Source organism: Gossypium raimondii, chromosome 11 (assembly GCF_025698545.1).
Source record: "Gossypium raimondii isolate GPD5lz chromosome 11, ASM2569854v1, whole genome shotgun sequence".
NCBI lineage: Eukaryota > Viridiplantae > Streptophyta > Magnoliopsida > Malvales > Malvaceae > Gossypium > Gossypium raimondii.
In genome coordinates this window covers 47,785,674-47,807,609 of record NC_068575.1, presented here as the reverse complement: position 1 = coordinate 47,807,609, position 21,936 = coordinate 47,785,674, and the positions used below count along the sequence as shown (strand labels likewise).

The 21,936-nt window shown below is 33.3% G+C and overlaps 2 protein-coding genes and 1 long non-coding RNA gene across 3 annotated transcripts; 1 reads left to right on the top strand and 2 right to left on the bottom strand.

The window, feature by feature from the left end:
* Positions 1-1,752: 1,752 nt before the first annotated feature.
* Positions 1,753-4,311, bottom strand: LOC128034647 (uncharacterized). The gene is made up of 3 exons (XR_008190772.1): positions 4,206-4,311; positions 3,063-3,147; positions 1,753-2,260 (listed from the first exon to the last, which is right to left on the bottom strand). It is a non-coding gene; the product is annotated as an uncharacterized LOC128034647 (long non-coding RNA).
* A 2,709-nt stretch (positions 4,312-7,020) lies between these two features.
* LOC105803476 (coproporphyrinogen-III oxidase 1, chloroplastic) lies at positions 7,021-11,553 on the top strand. Its single transcript, XM_012635692.2, has 8 exons — positions 7,021-7,804; positions 7,916-7,991; positions 8,642-8,736; positions 9,296-9,379; positions 10,621-10,708; positions 10,804-10,928; positions 11,015-11,113; positions 11,258-11,553. The coding sequence occupies exons 1-8, from the start codon at positions 7,268-7,270 to the stop codon at positions 11,324-11,326; spliced, it is 1,173 nt and encodes a 390-aa protein (XP_012491146.1). The 5' UTR covers positions 7,021-7,267; the 3' UTR covers positions 11,327-11,553.
* Positions 11,554-12,402: 849 nt separating this feature from the next.
* On the bottom strand, positions 12,403-14,317 carry LOC105803477 (probable inactive leucine-rich repeat receptor kinase XIAO). Its single transcript, XM_012635693.2, has one exon. It carries the CDS (start codon positions 13,976-13,978, stop codon positions 12,722-12,724), a length of 1,257 nt encoding a protein of 418 aa, XP_012491147.1. The 5' UTR covers positions 13,979-14,317; the 3' UTR covers positions 12,403-12,721.
* Between the last annotated feature and the right edge of the window lie 7,619 nt (positions 14,318-21,936).

Sequence of the window (21,936 nt, the reverse complement as noted above, 5' to 3'; positions counted from 1 at the left end):
GAAATGAAATGGAATGAACTTGTTAAAAAGATAAATGTTGAATTGATCATGAACAATGTAATTGAAATAACATTTTAGACATGTATGTGATTATATTATCTCTTGATTGAATGAGCTTGAAATTGTTATCTAATGTGTCATGAATTGGCATATTGAACACTTGTGGTTTTATATGTGGATTCATTTTAAACTAATGCTCACCTTGTTGATGTTGTGATTTGCCATGTCTAGCCAAACTATGCCAAAATTATGGTAGCTTATAGTATTTAATTGAAAGATAAGGTAAGTTTTGTTTAATGTCTATGCACTTGCTAAGCAATTTATATGTTTACCTAGTTTGCTTTCTCTTTTCCTTATAGATTGTCACACTGCAGAACATGTCAAGTCGGGTCGTCTTAGAGCTCACACTATTACTGAGTCAGTAGCTATTTGGTCTTTTTGAGTCTAAGATTTTGGCATGTATATATATATAATATGTATACAAGTTATGGTGAATTAAAAGGTTTGGGATGATTATGGCAAATGTTGATTTTTGAATGTTAAGCAAAGTATATGAACTAGTAATGCATACCTAAGCAATGTTTGATGTCTTTGGAAAGGAGGATCATGAATCTTTTGAACTTGGTATATTTAATATGGTGAAATGAGATAAGTAGAATGGCTAAAATGATACTTAGTTGAAATGGTATGTTTGACTGGTATGCTTGATATATGTATTGTTGAATGGTTGATTTGGTTCATGTTGATAAAATGAACATAAATGTATGAAGATAAGGTGAAATGGTATTTTTCAAATTGGTATGGCATAGGTAAGGTTTGGAATTTGGATATCTTGGTTGATATGTATTCCATGGCATTGAATTGTTAAGTTTAATTGATGAATAGGTATGGAATGTTTAATATGAAGTTGAAATTGTATGTTTGAACTCATTTGGTATGTTTTGATTCAAATGGAATTGGTATGTGGTAGATATGTTGAATGGTTGTTGTTGGAAACTTGGAATAGGTACCAAATGGTTCATTTTTACCAAAAACAGGGTCCCCGTCCCAACGAGTATCTTTCCTCATCGCAACGTTGACCGACAATATGTAACGTCGCGACGTCAAGTGGCCTGAGGTCGCAATGTGAAAAATTTTTTTGACAACATCACGACATAGAAGGGATGACATCACACAGTTGACCCTGAACTTTTAAAATTTTACAATTTGGTCCTATTTCGAGTTCGGGTTGACAAAAGAGCTTTCGTAAGCTCGATTAAGACACAAAATTGATTGTTTATTATAAATAGATTGTGATTGATGTTTAACTGCATATGTAAAATATTATTTACTGTGTTTTTTTACTCTAGTTGCTCCAAAAACGAATTTAGCATTCCGTAATTCGGACCTGACGATAGGATCGGGTGAGGGGTGTTACAATATATTCATTTACTTCACTAGGGTAAATGGGAGATTGTTGGGATCTAGTGCCTTTAGTGTAGTTTTTCTTTATATGCCATTGTAATTTTTCAAACAGATTAGTTTAATAAAATTCCAACATTTACATTAATATTGTTTGTATTTGTCCTTAATGGTTTTTGCACGCAAAGCAAAATAAACAAGCAAATATTGACTCATTGATTACTTAACGTTTAACTTGTATTAAGTTGTATTATATGGCAGGATCATAATGCGAGAAAACTACTTATATTAGTAGTTAAATAATGCGAGAAAACTACTTATATTAGTAGTTAATTTAAATAGTCCATAGTAGGCTATTATGTCGTCTGTTAAATTCAATTGAGAAGATACATTGTCTTGGGTATCAAAATGGATGACTCCTAAAAGATAGAGACATAGATGTGATTCTTTGGAGTGACAATACATTAGATAGGACCCAAGTTGAATTAAGTTCTAGATTTTATATAGATTTATTCACTTGTGACATTCATAGTGTGGCTTACCTAAATCCTGAGCATGTGATTTGTAATACCCCCTACCCGTACTCGTCGCCGAAATAGAGTATGAGGCATTACCAGATTTTACCGAATTTTTTTTTCAAGATAGATTTATCATATTCATAAGATAATTTCATCACATACCAAAACCAAAATTTGTTAGCCATACCAATGGCTAACCATACATTCATTTCACATTAACATCTAATTTACTAGCTTATACATGCCATTAATTTCCAAAATAAAGTTCCTTTATGTACCGAGATCTCGAGATTGATAGTGTGATGTGTCTCCAACCAAATCCGACCTCCGAGCTCTTAACTCTACAAACAGGGGAAAAAGAAACAGGGTAAGCACTTTGTGCTTAGTAAGTTCATGCAACAGGAATTATACTTACCATACTTATACATCCATCATTTAATAACACAAGCACACATCCAATTCACATAAACATATACCTATCACATACAAACTCAACCTCATACAAATTCATTACAAAGATAAATGATTGATGAGCTCATCAATTCCATGATTTCCATTTCCTTGTTATTTTTCCATATTTATCCCGTTGAACTACTTGGAATTTCGATGGATATTCAGGGGTACACCTAAGTGTACAAATCCGGGTCCGTCAATTCATATTCATGTGCGCACATTTCCATTTCAGAGAGCACACTCCCGCGAACCTCATCCTTACAGCGGGATTACCAGTCCAGGCTAAATCCCCTGTAATATAAACTCACAGAGTATTGTCGGGATTACCAGTCCAGGCTAAATCCCCTGCAACGACAATTACTCTAATGAGCTTGGATCTGAATTACCAGTCCAGGCTAAATTCAGACCCTAATTCGGATTACCCGTCCGGGCTAAATCCATTTTCCACATATTCTTCGGGAGGGCTATATCAGGATAGGATCACCCGTCCGGGCTAGATCCTTTTTACCGTCAATTCCTTTTCAGAGATCCATCGAATTTTTCCTTTCATTCAACCGGGATTTATTTTCTCTTTTCATCAAGAATATCAATACTTCATCAATTATCATACAATAAACATCCAACTCATATTCACATCAATAACAAACATTTCAAGCATTTATGAATATAATTCAAGTTACACGAACTTACCTCGACACTTGTTCATAACCAAAAATCTACTAATCCCGAACTTTTTCTTTTCCTCGATCTTGCTTCGTATTTTAATTTTCCGGATCTAAATAAATAAATTTAATCATTAATCTAATACATTTCATGTTCATATGTAACTTTCTCTACAATTCCATTATTATTTATAGTGCATTCAAAGCTGCTTCACTGAGTCACAGTCACTAAATTATTTATATCTTGAGCTAAAGAACTCCAAATTAAGATCCGTTAATTTTACCTAAAACTAGACTCACATATCTTCTTACCATAAAAATTTCAGAATTTTTGGTTTAGCCAATAAGTACAGTTTATTCTTTAAAGTTTCCCCTGTTTCACTGTATGACAGTTCTGACCCCTCTTCACTAAAAATTAATTATCTCACTGTACAGAATTAGGATGATGCTTCCCTTTATTTCTTCAGAAAATAGACTCATTAAGGATTCTAAGCATATAAATTATAACTCATAATAATTTTTGTACAATTTTTAATGATTTTCAAAAGTCAAAACAGGGGAACCCGAATTCATTCTGACCTTGTCTCACAAAATCTATTATATCTCATGATTTACAATTCCATTTCTTACACCGTTTCTTTTATAAGAAACTAGACTCAATAAGCTTTAATTTCATATTTTATTCATCCTCTAATTCTATCTCTACAATTTTTGGTGATTTTTCAAAGTCAGAGTACTGCTGCTGTCCAAAACTGTTTTAGTGCATGGTGTTAATTACCATTTTTCCCTTAAACTTTCAACAATGATAATTTCGTCCCTGCTCAATTAACCTCTCAATTGAGCTGATTTTTCTCAATCAACACTTTATTATATCACTTTAAACTACCTTATAACCTTTGGAAATCAGAATTTCAGCACTAAACTTTAATTCCAAACTTTTTCACAATTAGGTCCTACAAATCAATTTCTATTGGAATTACCTAATAAAATCATCTCATAAACAAATTAAATCATCAATTTCATCCTATTTCCTCATAAAATTCCAGCACATATTCATAGAAACTTTCAAATTCATTCATAAAATCAAAAACTAATGAATTTAGTAATAGGACCTAGTTGTAAAAGTCTTAGAAACACAAAAATTACAAGAAAAAGGCAAGAATTAACTCACTTGGTGCAAAAATTATGAAAAACCAGCTTGAAGAAACCCTTAGGACATTTTTGGCTGATGGGAATGCAGAAAAATAAAGAGAAATCTAGATAATTCCACTTTAGTTCTAACTTTTAAAGCAAATTTTGTAATATTCCAATTTTACCCTTATTTCTTCAATTCTCCTGATTTTTCTCAGCGTATGCCGCCCAAAATATCTCCTTTTGGGGTTATTTTCAATTTATGTCCCTCCTCATTTCACAATGGAGCTATTTAATCCCTCTAGTAACTTTTACACCTTTTTCAATTTAGTCCTTTTTACTTAATTGACTACCCAAACATTAAAATTTTCTAACGAAATTTTAATACCATATTACTAACACTTCATAAATATTTATAAAAATATTTTTGACTCGGTTTCTGAGATCAAGTCTCGATATCTTATTTTACCTAATTTCTTCAATAATTTCTTTTTCTAACTAACCGCTTAATCAAGAAAATTTTTCTATCGATATTTTCATACGATTTTTCCTATCATATCAATATTCATGCAAAAATATTAAAATAAATTTCTCTTTAAATTGGATTTGTGGTTACGAAACCACTATTCCGATAATTTTAAATTTGGGCCATTACATGATTGACTATGCGTGCATGTACTTGACTCAAATACTTTGATGTACTGAAAGCCTGAGTTCAATTGATATTAGAGTTGGAAGTTGGTACATTGGGTATATGACTTTTACATGGCATAGCTTCATTTACAATAGTGGAATTCATAGCGCAATAAATGGTAAATGATATCGTGTGACAACCCAATTTTCAGTGGTACTGAAAAAGGCGATTTTGGAACCCTATTTTCGTAAACCAGATCTGTAAATATTAAATATAAATACTTATAGAGTTAGCATAATAGTTTATTAAAGTTTGGTTCGATAATTTGTTAAATTAATTGCTTAATTAGGGTACAGGGACTAAATTGTAAAAGTCTTATCTCTATAGATTTTTAATTGGCGAAACTTAAGGATTTAAATTGCAATTAACCAAATGTTAAAATGAAAATTAAACCATTTTGAAATATATGTTAGTGCTTGATGATGGAAGATTCCACTTGTATTTAGTTAATGATGGTTTAAGTCAATTAAGTTTACTTAATTTTAATTAAACCAAATTAAGTAATTACTAATCCTAATATATAAGTTAAAATAATGGAAAGATGTCATCTTGAATTTTTCTTCGAATTTATTACATTATTACTCACCGATGAGACACTTAGGTGATGAGTTTATTTTTCTACCTCAATGAAGATCAAGATTAAGCTCAATATTTGGTTAAGTAGTGCTACCATCGAACGTATGATCATATAGGTTTGTGCCATGTATTTGTTTAATTATATTAGATTCTATATAATTTGTTTGTTTAATTTTATAATTTTATTTTATTCTATCAAATAAATTAAAATTATTTATTTACTTTTTAAGGAAAATTCAAAAGAAAGTTAATATAGCATTTATAAACAACAAATCATAACATCAACATCCTAACCGGTACACAAACCAACTCACTACCACTTTCAATAGCATCATTTAGATTAACCCTAAATAGCTTTTATTAAAATCGCATTAACCTTATTTACAGTTAGTGTAGAAGTTTTTTTATTTAAAAAAATGCTTAAACACTTATAAAAGACAATGTTCACTCAAGGCATCTAAATCAAAAGAGCAAAGTTGATTTCGATTAAATTTGGAGTCAAACTTGATTAGGTTGAACGAGCATTTATTAAATGTTTCAATTTAAAATGTTTAAAATGCATTTATAGAGGAAGGTGTAGCAGAAATCCGACAATAACCTCCACGCTTATAGTGTGGAGGTCAATCTTAAGTTTTATGAAGAAGAAGACGTCCACATCCATTAGACTTGAGATCAAGATAATATCCCAATAGTGGAAATCATGTTATGTGGGGGTTGAGATAAAAGTATCCAAATCGAGCAGAATAGTTGTAAGTATTGAGATGATTTAATATATAAAAAGATTTAACCCACAAATTGATACTTAAATTATTATTTTTCTAAATTTTTTGTCACAAGTGATACTTAAACTATCTTTTTTCCCCAAGTTGCTACTTTGGTGACAAATTGTTTTCTCTTTTTTTTTCCCTTTTTTTTGCTTTATAATGTTTAGCAATTCCAACAATACTCAAAATTTATCCTTCCGAGATCGTGATGCTAGCAATTAATTTTGTTGTTGAACTTAATTGCCTACTTGCTTTACTTGATGGGATAGAAAAAGTTAATTCATTGATCAAAACCAATGTTTCCAAAACTAGACCTATTGGATTGGGAACCAATGGAGTATTAGCAAGAAGGTGAGGTTCGAACCGATACATGCTGATTGAACCAAGTTAAAAAAATAGTTAAAGCAATTTTCTCTATTTTAAATATATTTTTATTTTTATTTAAAAGTATTTAAGTATGAAAATGAGAAAAAAAAACATATTTTAGGCACCAATTTATAGGTTAAGACTCTTTTTAAAAACTTAACGGTTTGACTGAAAATGTAACAATTTGACTAACTAATGTATTAACTTAGGAAAAGAATAATTTATGTACCTTTTGTTGTGATAAAAAAATTAAGTACCCAAATAAAAAAATTTAAATAGGTTGAGTGAATAAATAAAAAAACAATTGTGAGAATTAAATTTGAAAGACGAAAATTGCAAAAATAGAATAAAAATAAGTTATTAAACAAAAAAAAAAAGAGTTTAAAATATAATATAAAATAAATAATTAAGTAAGAAGTTTAGATGGTAATATAAAAAAGAGAGAGATGAGTCGAGCGGAAAATGAAATCCAATGGATGGTTTGTTTGCTTGGGGAGGGTGGTGGGTTTTGACTAAATCAGTAGAGTAACTCTAAAATACCAATGGCGGAACCATTCGCACACTGTGGGCCGACTCCTACGCTTTTCCCTTTTTATATGATCTCTCTCTCGTTCTAACTCCAACTGATTTTTGTTCCCAATTCATCCTTAAGTGTTCTTTTTTAAGTTTTTGTTTGCGGTTTTGGCGTTTTCATCCTTTGCAATGCCGCCACCTCCCACAGCCGCTCTCTCTTCTTCTTCTTCCCTATGTCTCTTCCCATTTTCTTCTTACTCTTCTCCCAAGAAAACCCAATTAGGCTTCTGCCCATCCTTCCCCTTCACCAGGCTTATCAATGTCACTCCCACCCGCAGACTCATGACATGCTCCGCCGTTTCCATCGAGAAAGAAACTCTCATCTCCCACCGCCCCCACTCTTTCCTCCGTGAAACCGACGGCCTAGATGACGGTTCCGTCAGGTCCCGCTTCCTGCGCATGATAATGGAGGTGCAGGACAGCGTCTGCGGCGCCCTCGAGGCTGTCGACGGAGCGGGGAAGTTCAAGGAGGACGCTTGGACGAGGCCCGGAGGCGGTGGAGGAATTAGTCGAGTGTTGCAAGACGGTGACGTTTTCGAGAAGGCTGGTGTCAATATCTCTGTTGTTTACGGAGTTATGCCCCCTGAAGCTTATCGAGCTGCCAAGGCTAATGTCACTGATCAGAAGCCCGGTCCCGTTCCCTTTTTCGCTGCTGGGATCAGCTCGGTATTTAGTAACTTTTTGAATTTCCTTTCTTTGCCTCAATGTTTTGGTGCAATTCCATAGCAAAAAGAAATTGCTGATAATTATAACATTCTGGTTTTCTCCACTTTTCAGGTTTTGCATCCCAAGAACCCCTTTGCTCCTACGCTGCATTTTAACTACAGATATTTCGAAACAGATGCTCCCAAAGGTACTTACTTTATCCATAGTTATTGTTAAAGTTGTTGATTTGGGAATGCTAAAATGGTAGTTTAAATGTTGGAAACATGAAAATATCAAAATCTATATAATAAAAATTATTAGCTTGTCAAAAAGTGATATAAATCTAAACTGCTTTGAACATTATGACACTGAGAAAATCTACTAGCATGACACAAATATTTGAATTCTCAGCTGATAAATTGTATCCTCATTTATCAACAAAGTGATATATTGTATCCTCATTTTTGTAATGAGTTCTCTGAGTTCATCAGAGTTTGGCCAGTTTATGTTGTAATCTGATTCCTGGAAATGGCTCCCAATAATCCCATTAGCTTAGACTTGAGTTACCATCAGCATATTAATCAAGCAAAAATTTTATTCTCTACTTGTTTGCTATTCGGTAGTGATGAATATTATGCTTTGTGGTTTGCTTTGGTACTTGTTTTCATAAACAAAAATGAGGTAGGTCCCCAATATCCCCCAAAAAAAAAAACAAAGTTCCTTGATTAAAAAATTTTCAAATTGCCTTGATTTTCTTTAGTTGCATTTGCGATACTTTGTGATTATTCTCTACATTAGTCTCTTTCGTGCTTCAAAGATAAGTGGTTTAAGTTTAGTCAGTGACTTGAAAATTTGCAGATGCTCCTGGAGCTCCAAGGCAATGGTGGTTTGGGGGTGGAACTGATTTGACTCCATCTTACATCTTTGAGGAGGATGTCAAGCACTTCCATTCAGTGAGTTGAATTTCAATTCTTTATTTCTTATGTCTTTTTCTTTTCAAAAGAAAAAAAAATCATGAGTTTCTTGTTCTCGTGGCAAAAGTTTTCTCTATTTTACCAACCAGTAAAGCTTCAGACTTCTGCATTTGGCACTATTAAGATATGGAGGAGCTCAAGCAATTAAATTAGTTCTAATTCTAGTTGTCCCACTTTGAGAAAGTAAAGTATTGATTTTATCAAAGAAGGGATTTGAAAAGAACCTTCTTATTTCAAGATTTCTCTAAATTTGATATATATGGATTTACCTTAAAGCACATGGATTTGATATATATATATATATATGGGTTATAGATTGATAGGTAGACTGGAGACAAATGTTTAAAACTGTCAATGCACTGCGCATGTCGGTCTAAAGATAACTACAGTGTTCTATAAATACCAGTGTATGTGTGTGTTAAAATTAGTTCTATCCTTGTAAAATAGTATTTGAATAAATGAAATATTTTGCCGGTTGTTCTTTTGCTAACATTGGCCTTCTTTTTCAATAAAAAAAAACATTGTCCTTCTTTTGTAGATACAAAAAAAGGCATGTGACAAATTTGATCCATCCTTTTATCCTCGATTCAAAAAATGGTGCGATGACTACTTTTACATTAAGGTATTATCTTGCCAGACCTTTTTGGTGTTATATGCATTTCTCATTTATTTTCTGAGTTTTATAATTATGTGTATAGAATTTGAATATATATGTATGTTTTTCTCTGTGATGATTTTACTTGATGTTTGGGTTGGCAGCAAAGTATTAAGAGTGTGATGAAGCAAATTCTGGAATAAAATTTCAAATTACATATTCAGGCTTATTATATGTAATAAATGGAATTTCCTTGTGTATGTATTTAAGTTTTTATAAACTAGAGGTTTACTTCACTAGGGTGAGTGCTTCTTTTTTGCCTTACGCACTAGGCAATTTAAGGGTCTAGATTTCAGCTTGTCCTTTCAACAACATCGATGGTATTTGGTCACTCTTTAGTCGAAGGGTGGATGTGTTCAGGTTTTGTCCAAAAAGAGCTCCTTATGAATAGACCACAATAATGATGGACAATTCTGGTTTATGGCACTCAGGGTACTCATCCATCCAAACCATAATGTTATGTGCATTCTTTTGACTTGAATTGCCTGTCAATCCAGCTTACATAAACTCACCTTTGCCCTGCTTTTACTAACTTATTCATGGGCATAAGAAATATTGTTTTTTATTTTTTAACAAATTGTAGATAGCATAAAGCCCACTTTGAAGTTTGAACTTATAAGTGCATGCATAATACCTACCCTAAGCTGTGCTTGCCACCTTTGAACTAGCAACTATATGTTTCACAGTATGTTCAAAATATTTACTAAAACATTTTGCCTTAATTCGTTCTTGATTTGGTTGGTGTTAATTTTATGTTTACTGAAACGATGTTCTTGAATTCTTCTTCTGTCCCACTAGAGTTTTCCTTCAATAGATATCTGACGATGAATATTGTTTGCCATGATCTAAGGGTTTTGATTTCTTTACTTTTATTTTTTATTTTAAGATTGATATTGTTTATCTTTTTACTTTTTATTTAATGTAAAAGGACATGGAGTCAGATATTATATCATATTTTAAAATTCAGTGCAAAAAGTGTATCAATTTGGATATATCTCTTGCTGAAAACAGTCATCTACAGTATGATAGACATTTAACTTTGAGTGATATCAGTAGCCTAGCCTGTGTGGTGATCATATATTTGTTCTGAAAGCTATTATATATAGTCAGTTTTTTTCACATTGACTAATACCATACGTTTACAATTTTCTCCTCCTTTATCATGGATGAAATTGTTAAATCTTTATGTCTGCTTTTGCTCTATGTAGCATCGAGATGAGAGACGAGGGCTTGGGGGAATATTTTTTGATGATCTAAATGACAATGATCAAGAGATGCTTCTTTCATTTGCCACTGGTATACTCAGGAAGGAGATTAATCATTGGGTGTTAGCCACATATAAATAGTGATTCCGATTGGCCTTCAATTTCTCTAATGCTATCTATTTGCAGAATGTGCGAATTCCGTGGTTCCTGCATACGTACCCATTGTTGAGAAAAGGAAGAATACACCATTCACTGAGAGCCACAAGGCATGGCAACAATTGCGAAGGGGCCGCTACATTGAATTCAACTTGGTATCATATCTACCTATAACTAAACTGGAGAGATTTTGACTTTGTAGACATCTCTTAATCAACTTAATTTGATTTGTTAATAAAAGGTATATGATCGAGGTACAACGTTTGGACTGAAGACTGGAGGTCGAATTGAAAGCATTCTCGTCTCTCTCCCTTTAACGGCACGGTGGGAATACGATCATGTAAGCTTTCTTCCCTCATTTTCCTTTTTCCCCTCCCTCCAAGGAAAAAATATTCCCATTATTTGCAAATAATGTTGACTGATTTATGTTAATGAGAAGCCATAACTGTAACTGCCAAATATATAATTTGTGTTGGACATACAGAAACCAAAAGAAGGAGGTGAAGAGTGGAAACTATTAGATGCGTGCATGAATCCCAAGGAATGGATTTGAGACTTAGTGGTTGAATATTTTTTATTTTTCTTTGAAGGTGGTATTTCATATTGCATATGTTGTATAAGTTAGGCTTTCATTGTTTTCTGGTGTTAAGGGTTTAGGGAACTCACTCGTGTTGTAAAATCATGTGAATGTGGGTGCTTACTTTTTCCTGTAATTTACACATTGTTCAGAGCCTAACGGTAGCTTATTGTTAATAATAATATTGTCTGTGGGTAGTTCTAGATATTGTATTAAAAAGAGCAGATATAATGAGATTTTTTTTTTTAAAAAAATTGACAAGGAATAAATGGATATTTACACAAATTTGTTATTCAAATGATTCGAATTTTAAAATTCAATTCGACTCAAACTCAAATTATTTCTCGGATTTATTAAATATTTTTTTGAGTAGAATCTAATCCAATCCGGTTATGGATTGGTTTCAAAGTTTTGACGGTTGGCCCGCTTGTCTCCCTCTCCTTCGCTTATGTCATTTTCCCCTTTTCTCACTAATTTACTTTCTCTTCCTTTTTGATTTTTAATTATATAAAAACCTATATTTCTCTTTTACAACTCATTTCTGTTGGTTTATATTTTCTTTATTTATTTATCAAAGCTTCAACTCAAATGATATTAGCAATATATATATATAATTAAAAGGAAATAAAAGTCAAGTATTTAGGTCTTTTATTCTTTTAAATGATTAAAACTAACTTTTGTCACATTCAATGTAAAAAAGGATTTTCATAAATTATAATAATAGGGTAAAGCCCGAACAATAAACGCTACACATAGAGTGCTGAACATTCTTAACCATCAAACCATTATATGGGGTTCAAAGAACTTTATTTATTATAATTGAACTGAAAATTTTATTTTTATGTTATAACTATAATTGTATTTGGTTACAAATTAGATTGCAAGTTGCAAGAGATGTTAACAGAGCGGTGAATGATATGGACAGTGCGCAGCACCCACTCACTTTAACCAACATTCACTCATTGGTTTCTAAAACTCCCTCGGACATCCCAAATAAGTGACCACCTACATCATCCTTGATGTATGAAATCATAGCAGCGGAATTTATTAAATTTTCGTATGAAATCAATATCAAACAAAATAAATATATTAAAAACTATGAATTATTAACAAGTCAAGTCAAAATTTATAATAAAAAAAAGTAACCCAAATAAAATACGATTACATTGAGGGGTGGGGAGGGGTTAAGTATAAGAGAAGCAGGGCTGCTAATAAAACCTTTCTTTTTCACTTTTTATATAACTCATCCTTAAAACAAATTATATAAATTAAAAAAAAAAATACCTATATGGTAGTAATATAAGTTACACACACTCTTAATATTGCTTCTAGTAATGTGAAACGTATAACCATATCCACCTTATCCTGATGTCAGTTGGTGGAGCCACGATGGGTGAATACGGAACATTGCGATTGCGGCCTGGAGGGCTGGCTTCCGGCACTGGCCGGGCAGGCTGATATCCCAACGGGCGGCACCATGCAATTATAGGACAAGCACAAGGAGACGGTATCAGGCAGAGTGGAACCTTGAGGTAATGGGAATCCGGATAGATAGTTATGCTGCAAATACAAAGTTTTGGTGGTGCCGTCGTACACGCTTTTCACGTACTCCTCAGGTACAGACCCAGTGAGATGGTTATTGTTCAAGAAGAGAGTCTCCACCCCAGCCAAGAAGGGGGTTATATCCCCCGTGATGAAGTTATGGCTCAAGTCCACGATGGATCCCTTGCCGCCGTAGGATTGGAAGGTGGGGTCCATCTTGATTGATGATGGGAGGCCACCCGATAAATTGTTCCGTTGCAAAAACAGTGAAGTGAGGGAGGGGTTTAAGAAGAGTGAAGACGGGATGGGCCCACTGAATTGGTTCATGCTAACGTCCAGGTACACTAACTCGGATAGCGATTCCAGGGCCTTGAGTGGGCCCCACATCCAGTTCTCCGACACTGACAAGTAACGGACAGTTGACGGTAACCTTGGCAACGGTCCGCTGATCTTGTTCTTCTTCAAATCTAAGTGTAATAACTGCGCCGACACTGTTCTGGGTAACTCCCCTGTTAACTCGTTCCAGCTCAACACCATGACTTTTAAAGATGGAAGCTTCGTGAGGCCTGGCGGGATGGACCCGGTGAGCCGGTTTGAACTCAGATCCAGAGTGTGCAAGAAGGGGAGAGTAGAAAAGGAGGGTGGTATGGGTCCTGTTAAGCGGTTGTTGGTCAAGGAAATGACTCGAAGACTAGTGAGTTGACCCAGTTGGGGGGGGATGGGACCGGTGACGAGACCAGGGAAGAGGATGAGTTGGGTTAGCTGGGTAAGGTTGGAAAGAGCGGGGGAGAGGGAGCCAGCGAGGCCAGGCGAGTCGGAAAGGCCAGTGCCGAGCGACAGAATGGTGACTCGGTCGTTGAAACCGCAGGTGACGCCGGTGAATGAGGAGCAAGGATCTGGTGCGGTGAAGTCCCAAGTGGAGAAGAATCTTGAGCCTGGAATGTCTGTCAGACTGTCTTTGATCGCTGACAGCGCCGCCAGATCAACGGCGCTGATCTTGGGTCGTTGCTGAAATGCTAGAACAGACGCATTGACGGAAAACAGCAGAAAAAGAAGGAAAAAACATGGCTGGTACTGGTAAGCCATTGCTGAATCAAACACAAAAAAGAAAATACCCTGAAAAACAAGCTCATAAGTCTTTAAGAGAGAAAGGAGGGAAGGAGGGACAGACGGTGGACGTACGTGAATTTATTAATTATGCATTTAGAAGAATTTATATTTTAAAGCTGAATGAATGAGATCCAAGAGAGGCCAATAAATAATAGTTTAGCTCAACAAATGGAAATGGCGACAATAAATCGAAAAGACATTAAACCAGGACCATGTAATAATAATTAAAATAAGTGATAGTAGCGTAGAGAAGGAAAATGACAGGGGAGAAGAAGGAGAGGGAGGCAACGGAGGTCGGAAGAAGTGAGAATGGGGTCAACTTGTATGTGTTTTTTTGTTCTAAAATTAGTGGTCGGAATTGGGAAGGGGACGTACGGACCAAAGTCTTTTGTTTTGCCTTAAAATTTAAATGTAACAAAATATTGTTTTAATTATACCAAATTTCAAATAAATCTTAAAATTACATTAAATTTTGATTTGATGTAGAATGTGATTTCAAAATTTTATTTTGGTGCAATTGTATAAATATAAATTTAATTTTGATTTAATATATAAATGAAATTTTGATTTTGGTTTCAACTATACAAATATACTTACAAAGCATCAACATAAAAACAAGACGAAGAATTGATGCAAATTGTTCTAGACTATTTTCAAAATTTGTTCACCTCACAAGGATAGTCTAATTCTACATAAGTTCTAGATGGGGTATCAAGCAAAGTAATCGAAAAAATGGATAACTACTTGACTTCATCCTTCTAAGAAGACGAGGCGGTGGCTGCCTTAAAAATATGCATCCCACCAAATCCTCTTGGACTCGACTGCCTACGATGCTTTTTTAGAACTACTGACATTTAGTTGAAAGTGGGGTTCTAAATTTTTGCTTGGAGGTGTTTAATGAAGGGAGGGATTTGCCTGATATTTACTCTATAAATATTGTTATTATTCTTAAGATCAAGAATCCTAAGTTTATTAGCCAATTTCATCCTATAAGTCTTTATAATGTTTTATAAAAAATAATTTCAAAGGTTTTGGTTAATAGACTAAGGCATGCCATCTGTGATTGTATTATCGAGTCCTAAAGTGCTTTTATATCATGACAACTAATCTTTGATAATGTGTTAGTAGCTTTTGAAATGATGCATGCTATGAAAAACAAAGAAAGGGGGATGGTTTATTTGCGCTAACCCAGTAGAATGGGGATTTTTGGATAGTATAACATGCACAAAAAGGTTTTGCAAACAACTAGGTTAAATTCGCTATGAGATGTGTCACCTTAGTATCTTAACTGTGGTGGTTAATGGATATCGTACCAATAGCTTTCAGTTAGGGAAAGGTCTTCGCCAATGATATCCGCTTTCATCGTTTCTATTTTTATTTTGTAGTGAAGATTTTTTTTTTTGCATTATTAAGAAAAAGCAATGGGGATAAAAGAATTTAAGGTATACAAGTAAGCAAAGATGGACTGTGTGACACATCTAGTTTTTTGCTAATGATAGTGTTATTTTCGAAGACTTTACTTTAGTAAGGGAAACAAGAATTAAAAGGATTATTTAGTCTTGTACAACTTGTTTAGATCAACAAGTTGATTTTGATAAATCTGAGGTCTTTTTTAGTTCTAATACAACACTAAAGGCTGAAGTTAATGTCAAAAAGAAACTAGAGGTTCAACAAACCAATGCCCTTGAGAGATGCTTAGGTTTACCAACCATAGTAGAAAGGAACACAAGAAGAACCCTTGAGAGATGCTTAGGTTTACCAACCATAGTAGAAAGGAACACAAGAAGAACTTTTCATATACTATTGTATAAGCTGAGAGCTAAAATCATAACTTGGGGCATTAGAAGCCTATCTAGTAAGGGTAAGGAAATATTTATTAAGGCAATTTCACAAGTCATCCCTACTTATTTATATGGATTATTTTCAATTACTCAGGTCTTTTATAGTTAAGACTACCAAGATTATTAGTAGCTACTGGTGGAGACATAGCAAAATCAGAAGGGGGAATAGTTGGCTACAATACTGAGAGGTGTGTATAGTTAAAGAAGCTAAGCAAACATGGGTGGAGGATTCTTACTCTATTTGCCTCAGACTTTCAAGAAGCATATTTGGGCAAGAATCCTTTTTTGACTTGAAAGGGTGTTTAGGACACCAAAGTTGATTACAGATTGGGTGGGTTGGAAACTAGGTATTGGAAATTCTAGTAGAATATAAGAAGACTCATAGTTACCTAATTTTTCTAGGGCAAACCACTACCACCACATATCCGTAGGGCATAAATAAGGATGGTAAATGATCTCATTGGCCCTGTTAGTGCCAATTACATGGGCCATATATAACTTTAGTTGCAACTTAGCTTGCATTTGGTAGACCAATGTAACTTTCCATGTTTGGTTGACATATTTTGATCGAAAAACCTTGAAAATTCATAAGCAGCACCAACATTATCTACTATCAAACAATTATGAACAAAAAGACTATGGTTCTTGCTCACACAAACAGGTAAAATAGCCTTCAAATGATTGGTCAAAACTTTAGAGATTATGTTATATATTTTTTGAGGGCGTTGAGTCCTTCAGGAGAAGTTTCCGAAGTGTTATTCGTTGGGTAGTCGACTAGGCCCTTAACAATCGAAGGTATTGTCCCGGGCTTGGTATGGTCCGAGTTTTGTCTCCCGAATCTACGGAGAACCCCCGACGGTTCATAGAGTGGAAGCACCTATGTCTCCTTGAAAAGGCTACTTATTCATTGTTGGTAGTTATATTCAGTATGCGTGCATTCTTCACAATTAATTATCTACACATCCTTCAGGTACGAACTCTCTCCACTAACCAAGGTGCTCCCATTCTATGAACCCTCGGGGATCTCCGCGGAGTTGGGAGACAAAACTTAGACCATCCTGGGCTCAAGACAATATATTCAATTGCTTAGAGCCTAATTGAATGCCCGATGGACGACACTTTGGAGACTTCTCCCAAAGGAGTCGACCCCCCTTAACAATATTATATTGTATAAACTAATCAATCAAAACTAGGATATTTGTTTAGAAATAGGCTTTTGAGATATGGCTAATATAAGTGTAGTTGCAACTAGCCAAGGAATTTTCTTCGCTGAAACCCCCAAGCATAAATGACATCACTTTTAATAATATGCCAATAATGTTGGTATATTAAAGTAGACATATTGCTAGGTTCATGTGACTTATTTGGGTGCATTTGCTTTAGGGCTTTAGTAATCTCTGTTGGATTTGGTACACTGAGTGTAGTATATTCATTTGTAAACTTGTAATTTTTTTCGAACAGATTGATTAATAAAACAAATTCATTGATTACATTAATATAGTTTGTATGATTATCCTCATGTGGTTTTTGCACGCAAAGCAAAATAGAAGCAAATGCTGCTCATTGATCGTCTAATGTTTAAACTAATATTAAGCGGTATTAACTTATATTAGTAGACAAACCTAAACATGTCCTTAGTCTAATAAAAAATGAGCAAATCGATTTAAAGACTAATATGTCGTCTATCAAGTCCAATTGGGGAAATGTTTTGTCTTAGGCATTGGAGTAAATGACTCCAAGAAGATAGAGACTGCATAGATGTGACTGGCTGGACTGACAATACATCGAATTGGATCCAAGAAGAATAGATCCTGAATTCGTTTATTGTTTTATTCACTTGTGACGTTCATAGTGTGGCATACCTAAATCCTAAGTGGATGGCGGACTATGTATGCATGACTTGTATAATTTAATTCATGAACTGATGAACACTGTGAAAACTTTCTATTGATATTCAGTGGGAATATCGATAACTCTCAAAGGCTAGAAATCCAAAAAAAAAAAAAACTCTTCTTCAAAATTAGAATTTATTTGGAAGAATAAATCTTTTAGAAATTTGACAGAGTGTTGACGCTTAGTATAGTGCCAGTTTGACCTAGCCAATGGTCTCTATTTATAGAGAAAACATATAGTCCTACTAGGACTATTAGGGGTGAACGACACACACCCTTTTTGGGAACTTTGTGTGCTATCTATCCTGTGTATTTTGGGCTTATTGGGTCTTTTATTATATCATGTTCAATTATATGTGTTATCTAGTCTTTAAACCAACATATATAATTTTGCCAATTCAATAACTTGTTTTCTTTTCCCAAAATATTATTTATTTAAAATAAATTTAATTAATTCACTCAATTAAATTATTTTCTCAGCCTAATTTAAATTCCATTAAAGTCATGACAACTTTATCGTACCAAAACCCGAGTAAAGAAATTTAATTTTCTTGTTCAATAAAATTGCGATGACTAATTAATTTAATTTTAATTATTTCTTTAATTTTAATTTTAATTATTTCTTTAATTTTAATTAATTTAATTTTCTTGTTCGATAAAATTGCGATGACTTTGAATTTTAATTATTTAATTACAATCAAATAAATAATAATTTAAAAAATCTAATCTCCAAGCCATCTCTTGCTCACAACGAGAAAATGTATTCATTGATAATAGTGATATATGCACTATATTTCTCTAATTTGTCATTTTCATTTTTTTATCTCATCAATTTAAATGCAAGCCATCAAAGTTATACCGAGCTAGCGGAGAGCCTGACTGAACATATATAATTAGGGCTCAAAGAATTTGTAATTAAGTTTCAACTTTTCGTCTATTAATTACAAGATTATTTAGTCATGGAGTCATTCCACTAAAGTACCATGACTAAGCTCTCCTTATTATATACCATCACAAAAGCTACTTATTAAGTGCTCATCCAATAGCCTTGTCATATATGTATTACCCTCGTAGGATATCCTCAATCTATTTGGGTTAGATTTGTTCACCCAATCTGATCTTATTTTATCTCATAATAATCATTACATTTTCCTTCATGGAAAAGTCAATTACTAATATGTAGTAATTAAATTATTCATTCTAGACAAATGAATTATAATCATGTTAATTTTTCATTTGTCATGTAATGCTAATAAGATGATACCATTTACCCTTTACTTGGGCTATGAATTCCACTATCATAAGTGAAGTTATGTCATACGGAAATCGTATACCCAACATACCAGCTGTAAGCTCTATAACCAATTGAACTTAAGCTTTCAATACATCAAATTATACGAGTTACGCACACATAGTCTGTCACTTACTCAGTATTGAGGTAAGTCACACTATGAATGTCACAAATGAATAAAATCATAAACAAATCTAGGATTTATTCTGCTTGGGTCCAGTTTGATGTATTGCTAGTCCAAACAATCACATCTATGTCTCTATCTTTTGGAAGTTATCCGCTCCGATACCCAAGACAAGAATCTCCCACTTGGACTTAATAGACGACATAATAGTATTTTAATCAATTTGCTCAATTGTTGTCTTCTTGCATTATGATCCGACCACATAATGCAACTTAATATTAGATAACCAATGAGCTAATATTTGCTTATTTATTTTGTTTTGTGTGCAAAAAAATTGTTGAAGACAAATATAAAAGATATTAATGCGAATGATGGAATTTTATTAAAACAATCTATTCGAAAAATTAGTATTACATATGGCGAAAAACTACACTAAAACACTAGATTCCAACGTCCATAAGAAAGCATAAATCATACAACAAACCCTTTTGATTTGGTTCGTGTCAAACAAATTGACAAAAGCCCTAGTTGAGGCTACCTCCAAATTCGACTAAAGTTCATAAAGACCATAACTTTAAAAACCTGTAAACACCAAGCACAATCCATTTTGAGCAATTCACACAAACCAAAACCCCTAAATCAAATTTTCACAAAACCAAAATATGGAAGAGCTAAAACCAAATCAAGAAGTGTTGAGACCTAATAATTTGTGAAATTTTGAATTGAAATAAGAACTTAAAATTAAGTTTTTTAGATGGAATCAAAATGATGATCATTTATCTCAATCCAAATCCTAAAATAACAATGATTACATAGCTTCATCAAGTGAAATCCAAAAAAAAAAGTAAGGGATAAACTTATAATAAATGAAATTGTATAAAATTAGGATTGTTGGATCATTATCGTACAGATTGCGACACTTAGGATGTTAAAAGAATAACCTGTCCTACCTACAGATTGACCCCATAGTTTTTATTTTATTTTGTTGTTGATTTTGATGTATGTATATTCTCCACTTTTAGCTTTGCCTTTCTCACGCTTCCCATCCTCAGATTCACCTTTTTCAGCCACAACATTTGCTGCACTCTGCAAAAGTATATAGCTTCAAAATTACTTGCACTACCCCCTTTTCTTTTTGCTAACACAAAATTGGGGAATTAAATAGTTTACCCATTTTTATATAAAATTTTCAGAAACATTCTACTTTTTACTCATACCATCAACATAATTGACTAAAATATTAATTTTTTTTAAATAGGACAACTTACATGACAATGCACATATACGATAAATGATATTTTGTTAGCATGATGTGCACAATATGAACTGTCATATGAATTGCCACCTGAACAACATTAAAAATTAAAAATTTTAGTCAATATTTTTATTATTTTTTTAAAAAATTGGGTTCAATTTAAAATTTTGTAACTGGAATTCTTAGATAATATTGGGAGCAAATAAACTTAAACTGTTGAAGGTATTATTAATATTAAAAACATTGAAGAAAGAGAGATGCACATGGGGCATGTAGCACACATCCTTATGTTTAAATTGACTGGGGAAAGCAGTTGATTGATTCATTTTCTTACTGGGTTTGCCAAAAGCATGCATCTAAAAATCCCACTCCAGTCCCACATTACATACAATACACTATAACACCTCACCATTTATGAATTAATTATGCACAGCTTTCTTTTCTCGCGTGTCTCTTTATTCATCAATGCCTGCGACTGCGAGTTGTGACCCACTCTTTTCATGGGTAACAAAAGAATTCAAATCTTCATATTCTTTTTTTTAAGATTATCATTTTGTCGTAAGCATATGTCCATCCAAGGACCACCCTAAATTATGTTTAATATTGCTTTCAAACTTGTTCATTAAGTTCATAACCTCATTTTCTTTTAATCATGCTTGTTATTACACACTGAAAATTAATTGATATTTGTTAGGGATCGATTCGAATAAACAACGAGATAGAAAGCTGGAGAAGATAGAATATATAAATATTTACGTGAAAAACTCCTCCGAAGAGGATAGAAAACACGAACAAAGAAAACTTCACTAATCAGCAAACCAACGAAGAGTACAAGATGGAGAAAATAATACCAAAGAGAAATATATTTATTAATTTTAAAAAAATTGAAATAACATGAAATAAAAATTACAAATGTGTTTAGAAGAATGAAATCATTGTTATTCATCCATTTAACTAAATGAGCAAATATGTTAAAAGCATTAATTAAAAATAATAAAAAGCTTAAAACAACATTAAATAAAAAATACAAATATGAGTGGAACTGTGGAAGAGCAATCGAATCCAGGAATGAAGGACAAAACCACTCACATTTAACCATCCAACCAAAGACACTAAGTGTGGGCTTGGATAGGTGATGCGTTTATTTACGGTTAGTGTAAAAACAATGATTGTGGTGAGATTAAGTACTATAGCGATACTGTAGCATGAGACAAAAAAAAAATTAAAGACACCGCCCCGCCCATCCAAAGGGGTACTAATTATATTTTAAAAGTCAGAATATGCAACTTAAAAGGAAAACGTGTCCAATTGGACATGCATTTTTGTTAACTATGCACAAAAACACATCCAACACTTTCCAAAATCAATCTATTTCTTTAAATTAAAAAAAAAATCCATTTTACCAACTTGAGTGATTAGTGCATGAGGACAGGAGAAAAATTCGTAAGCAGCTAAGTGCAGAATTTGGCATTAACTACACTATACTGAATGTTGAGGAAAGTTTGAGATGAGTTGTTAGGATTCATTATAA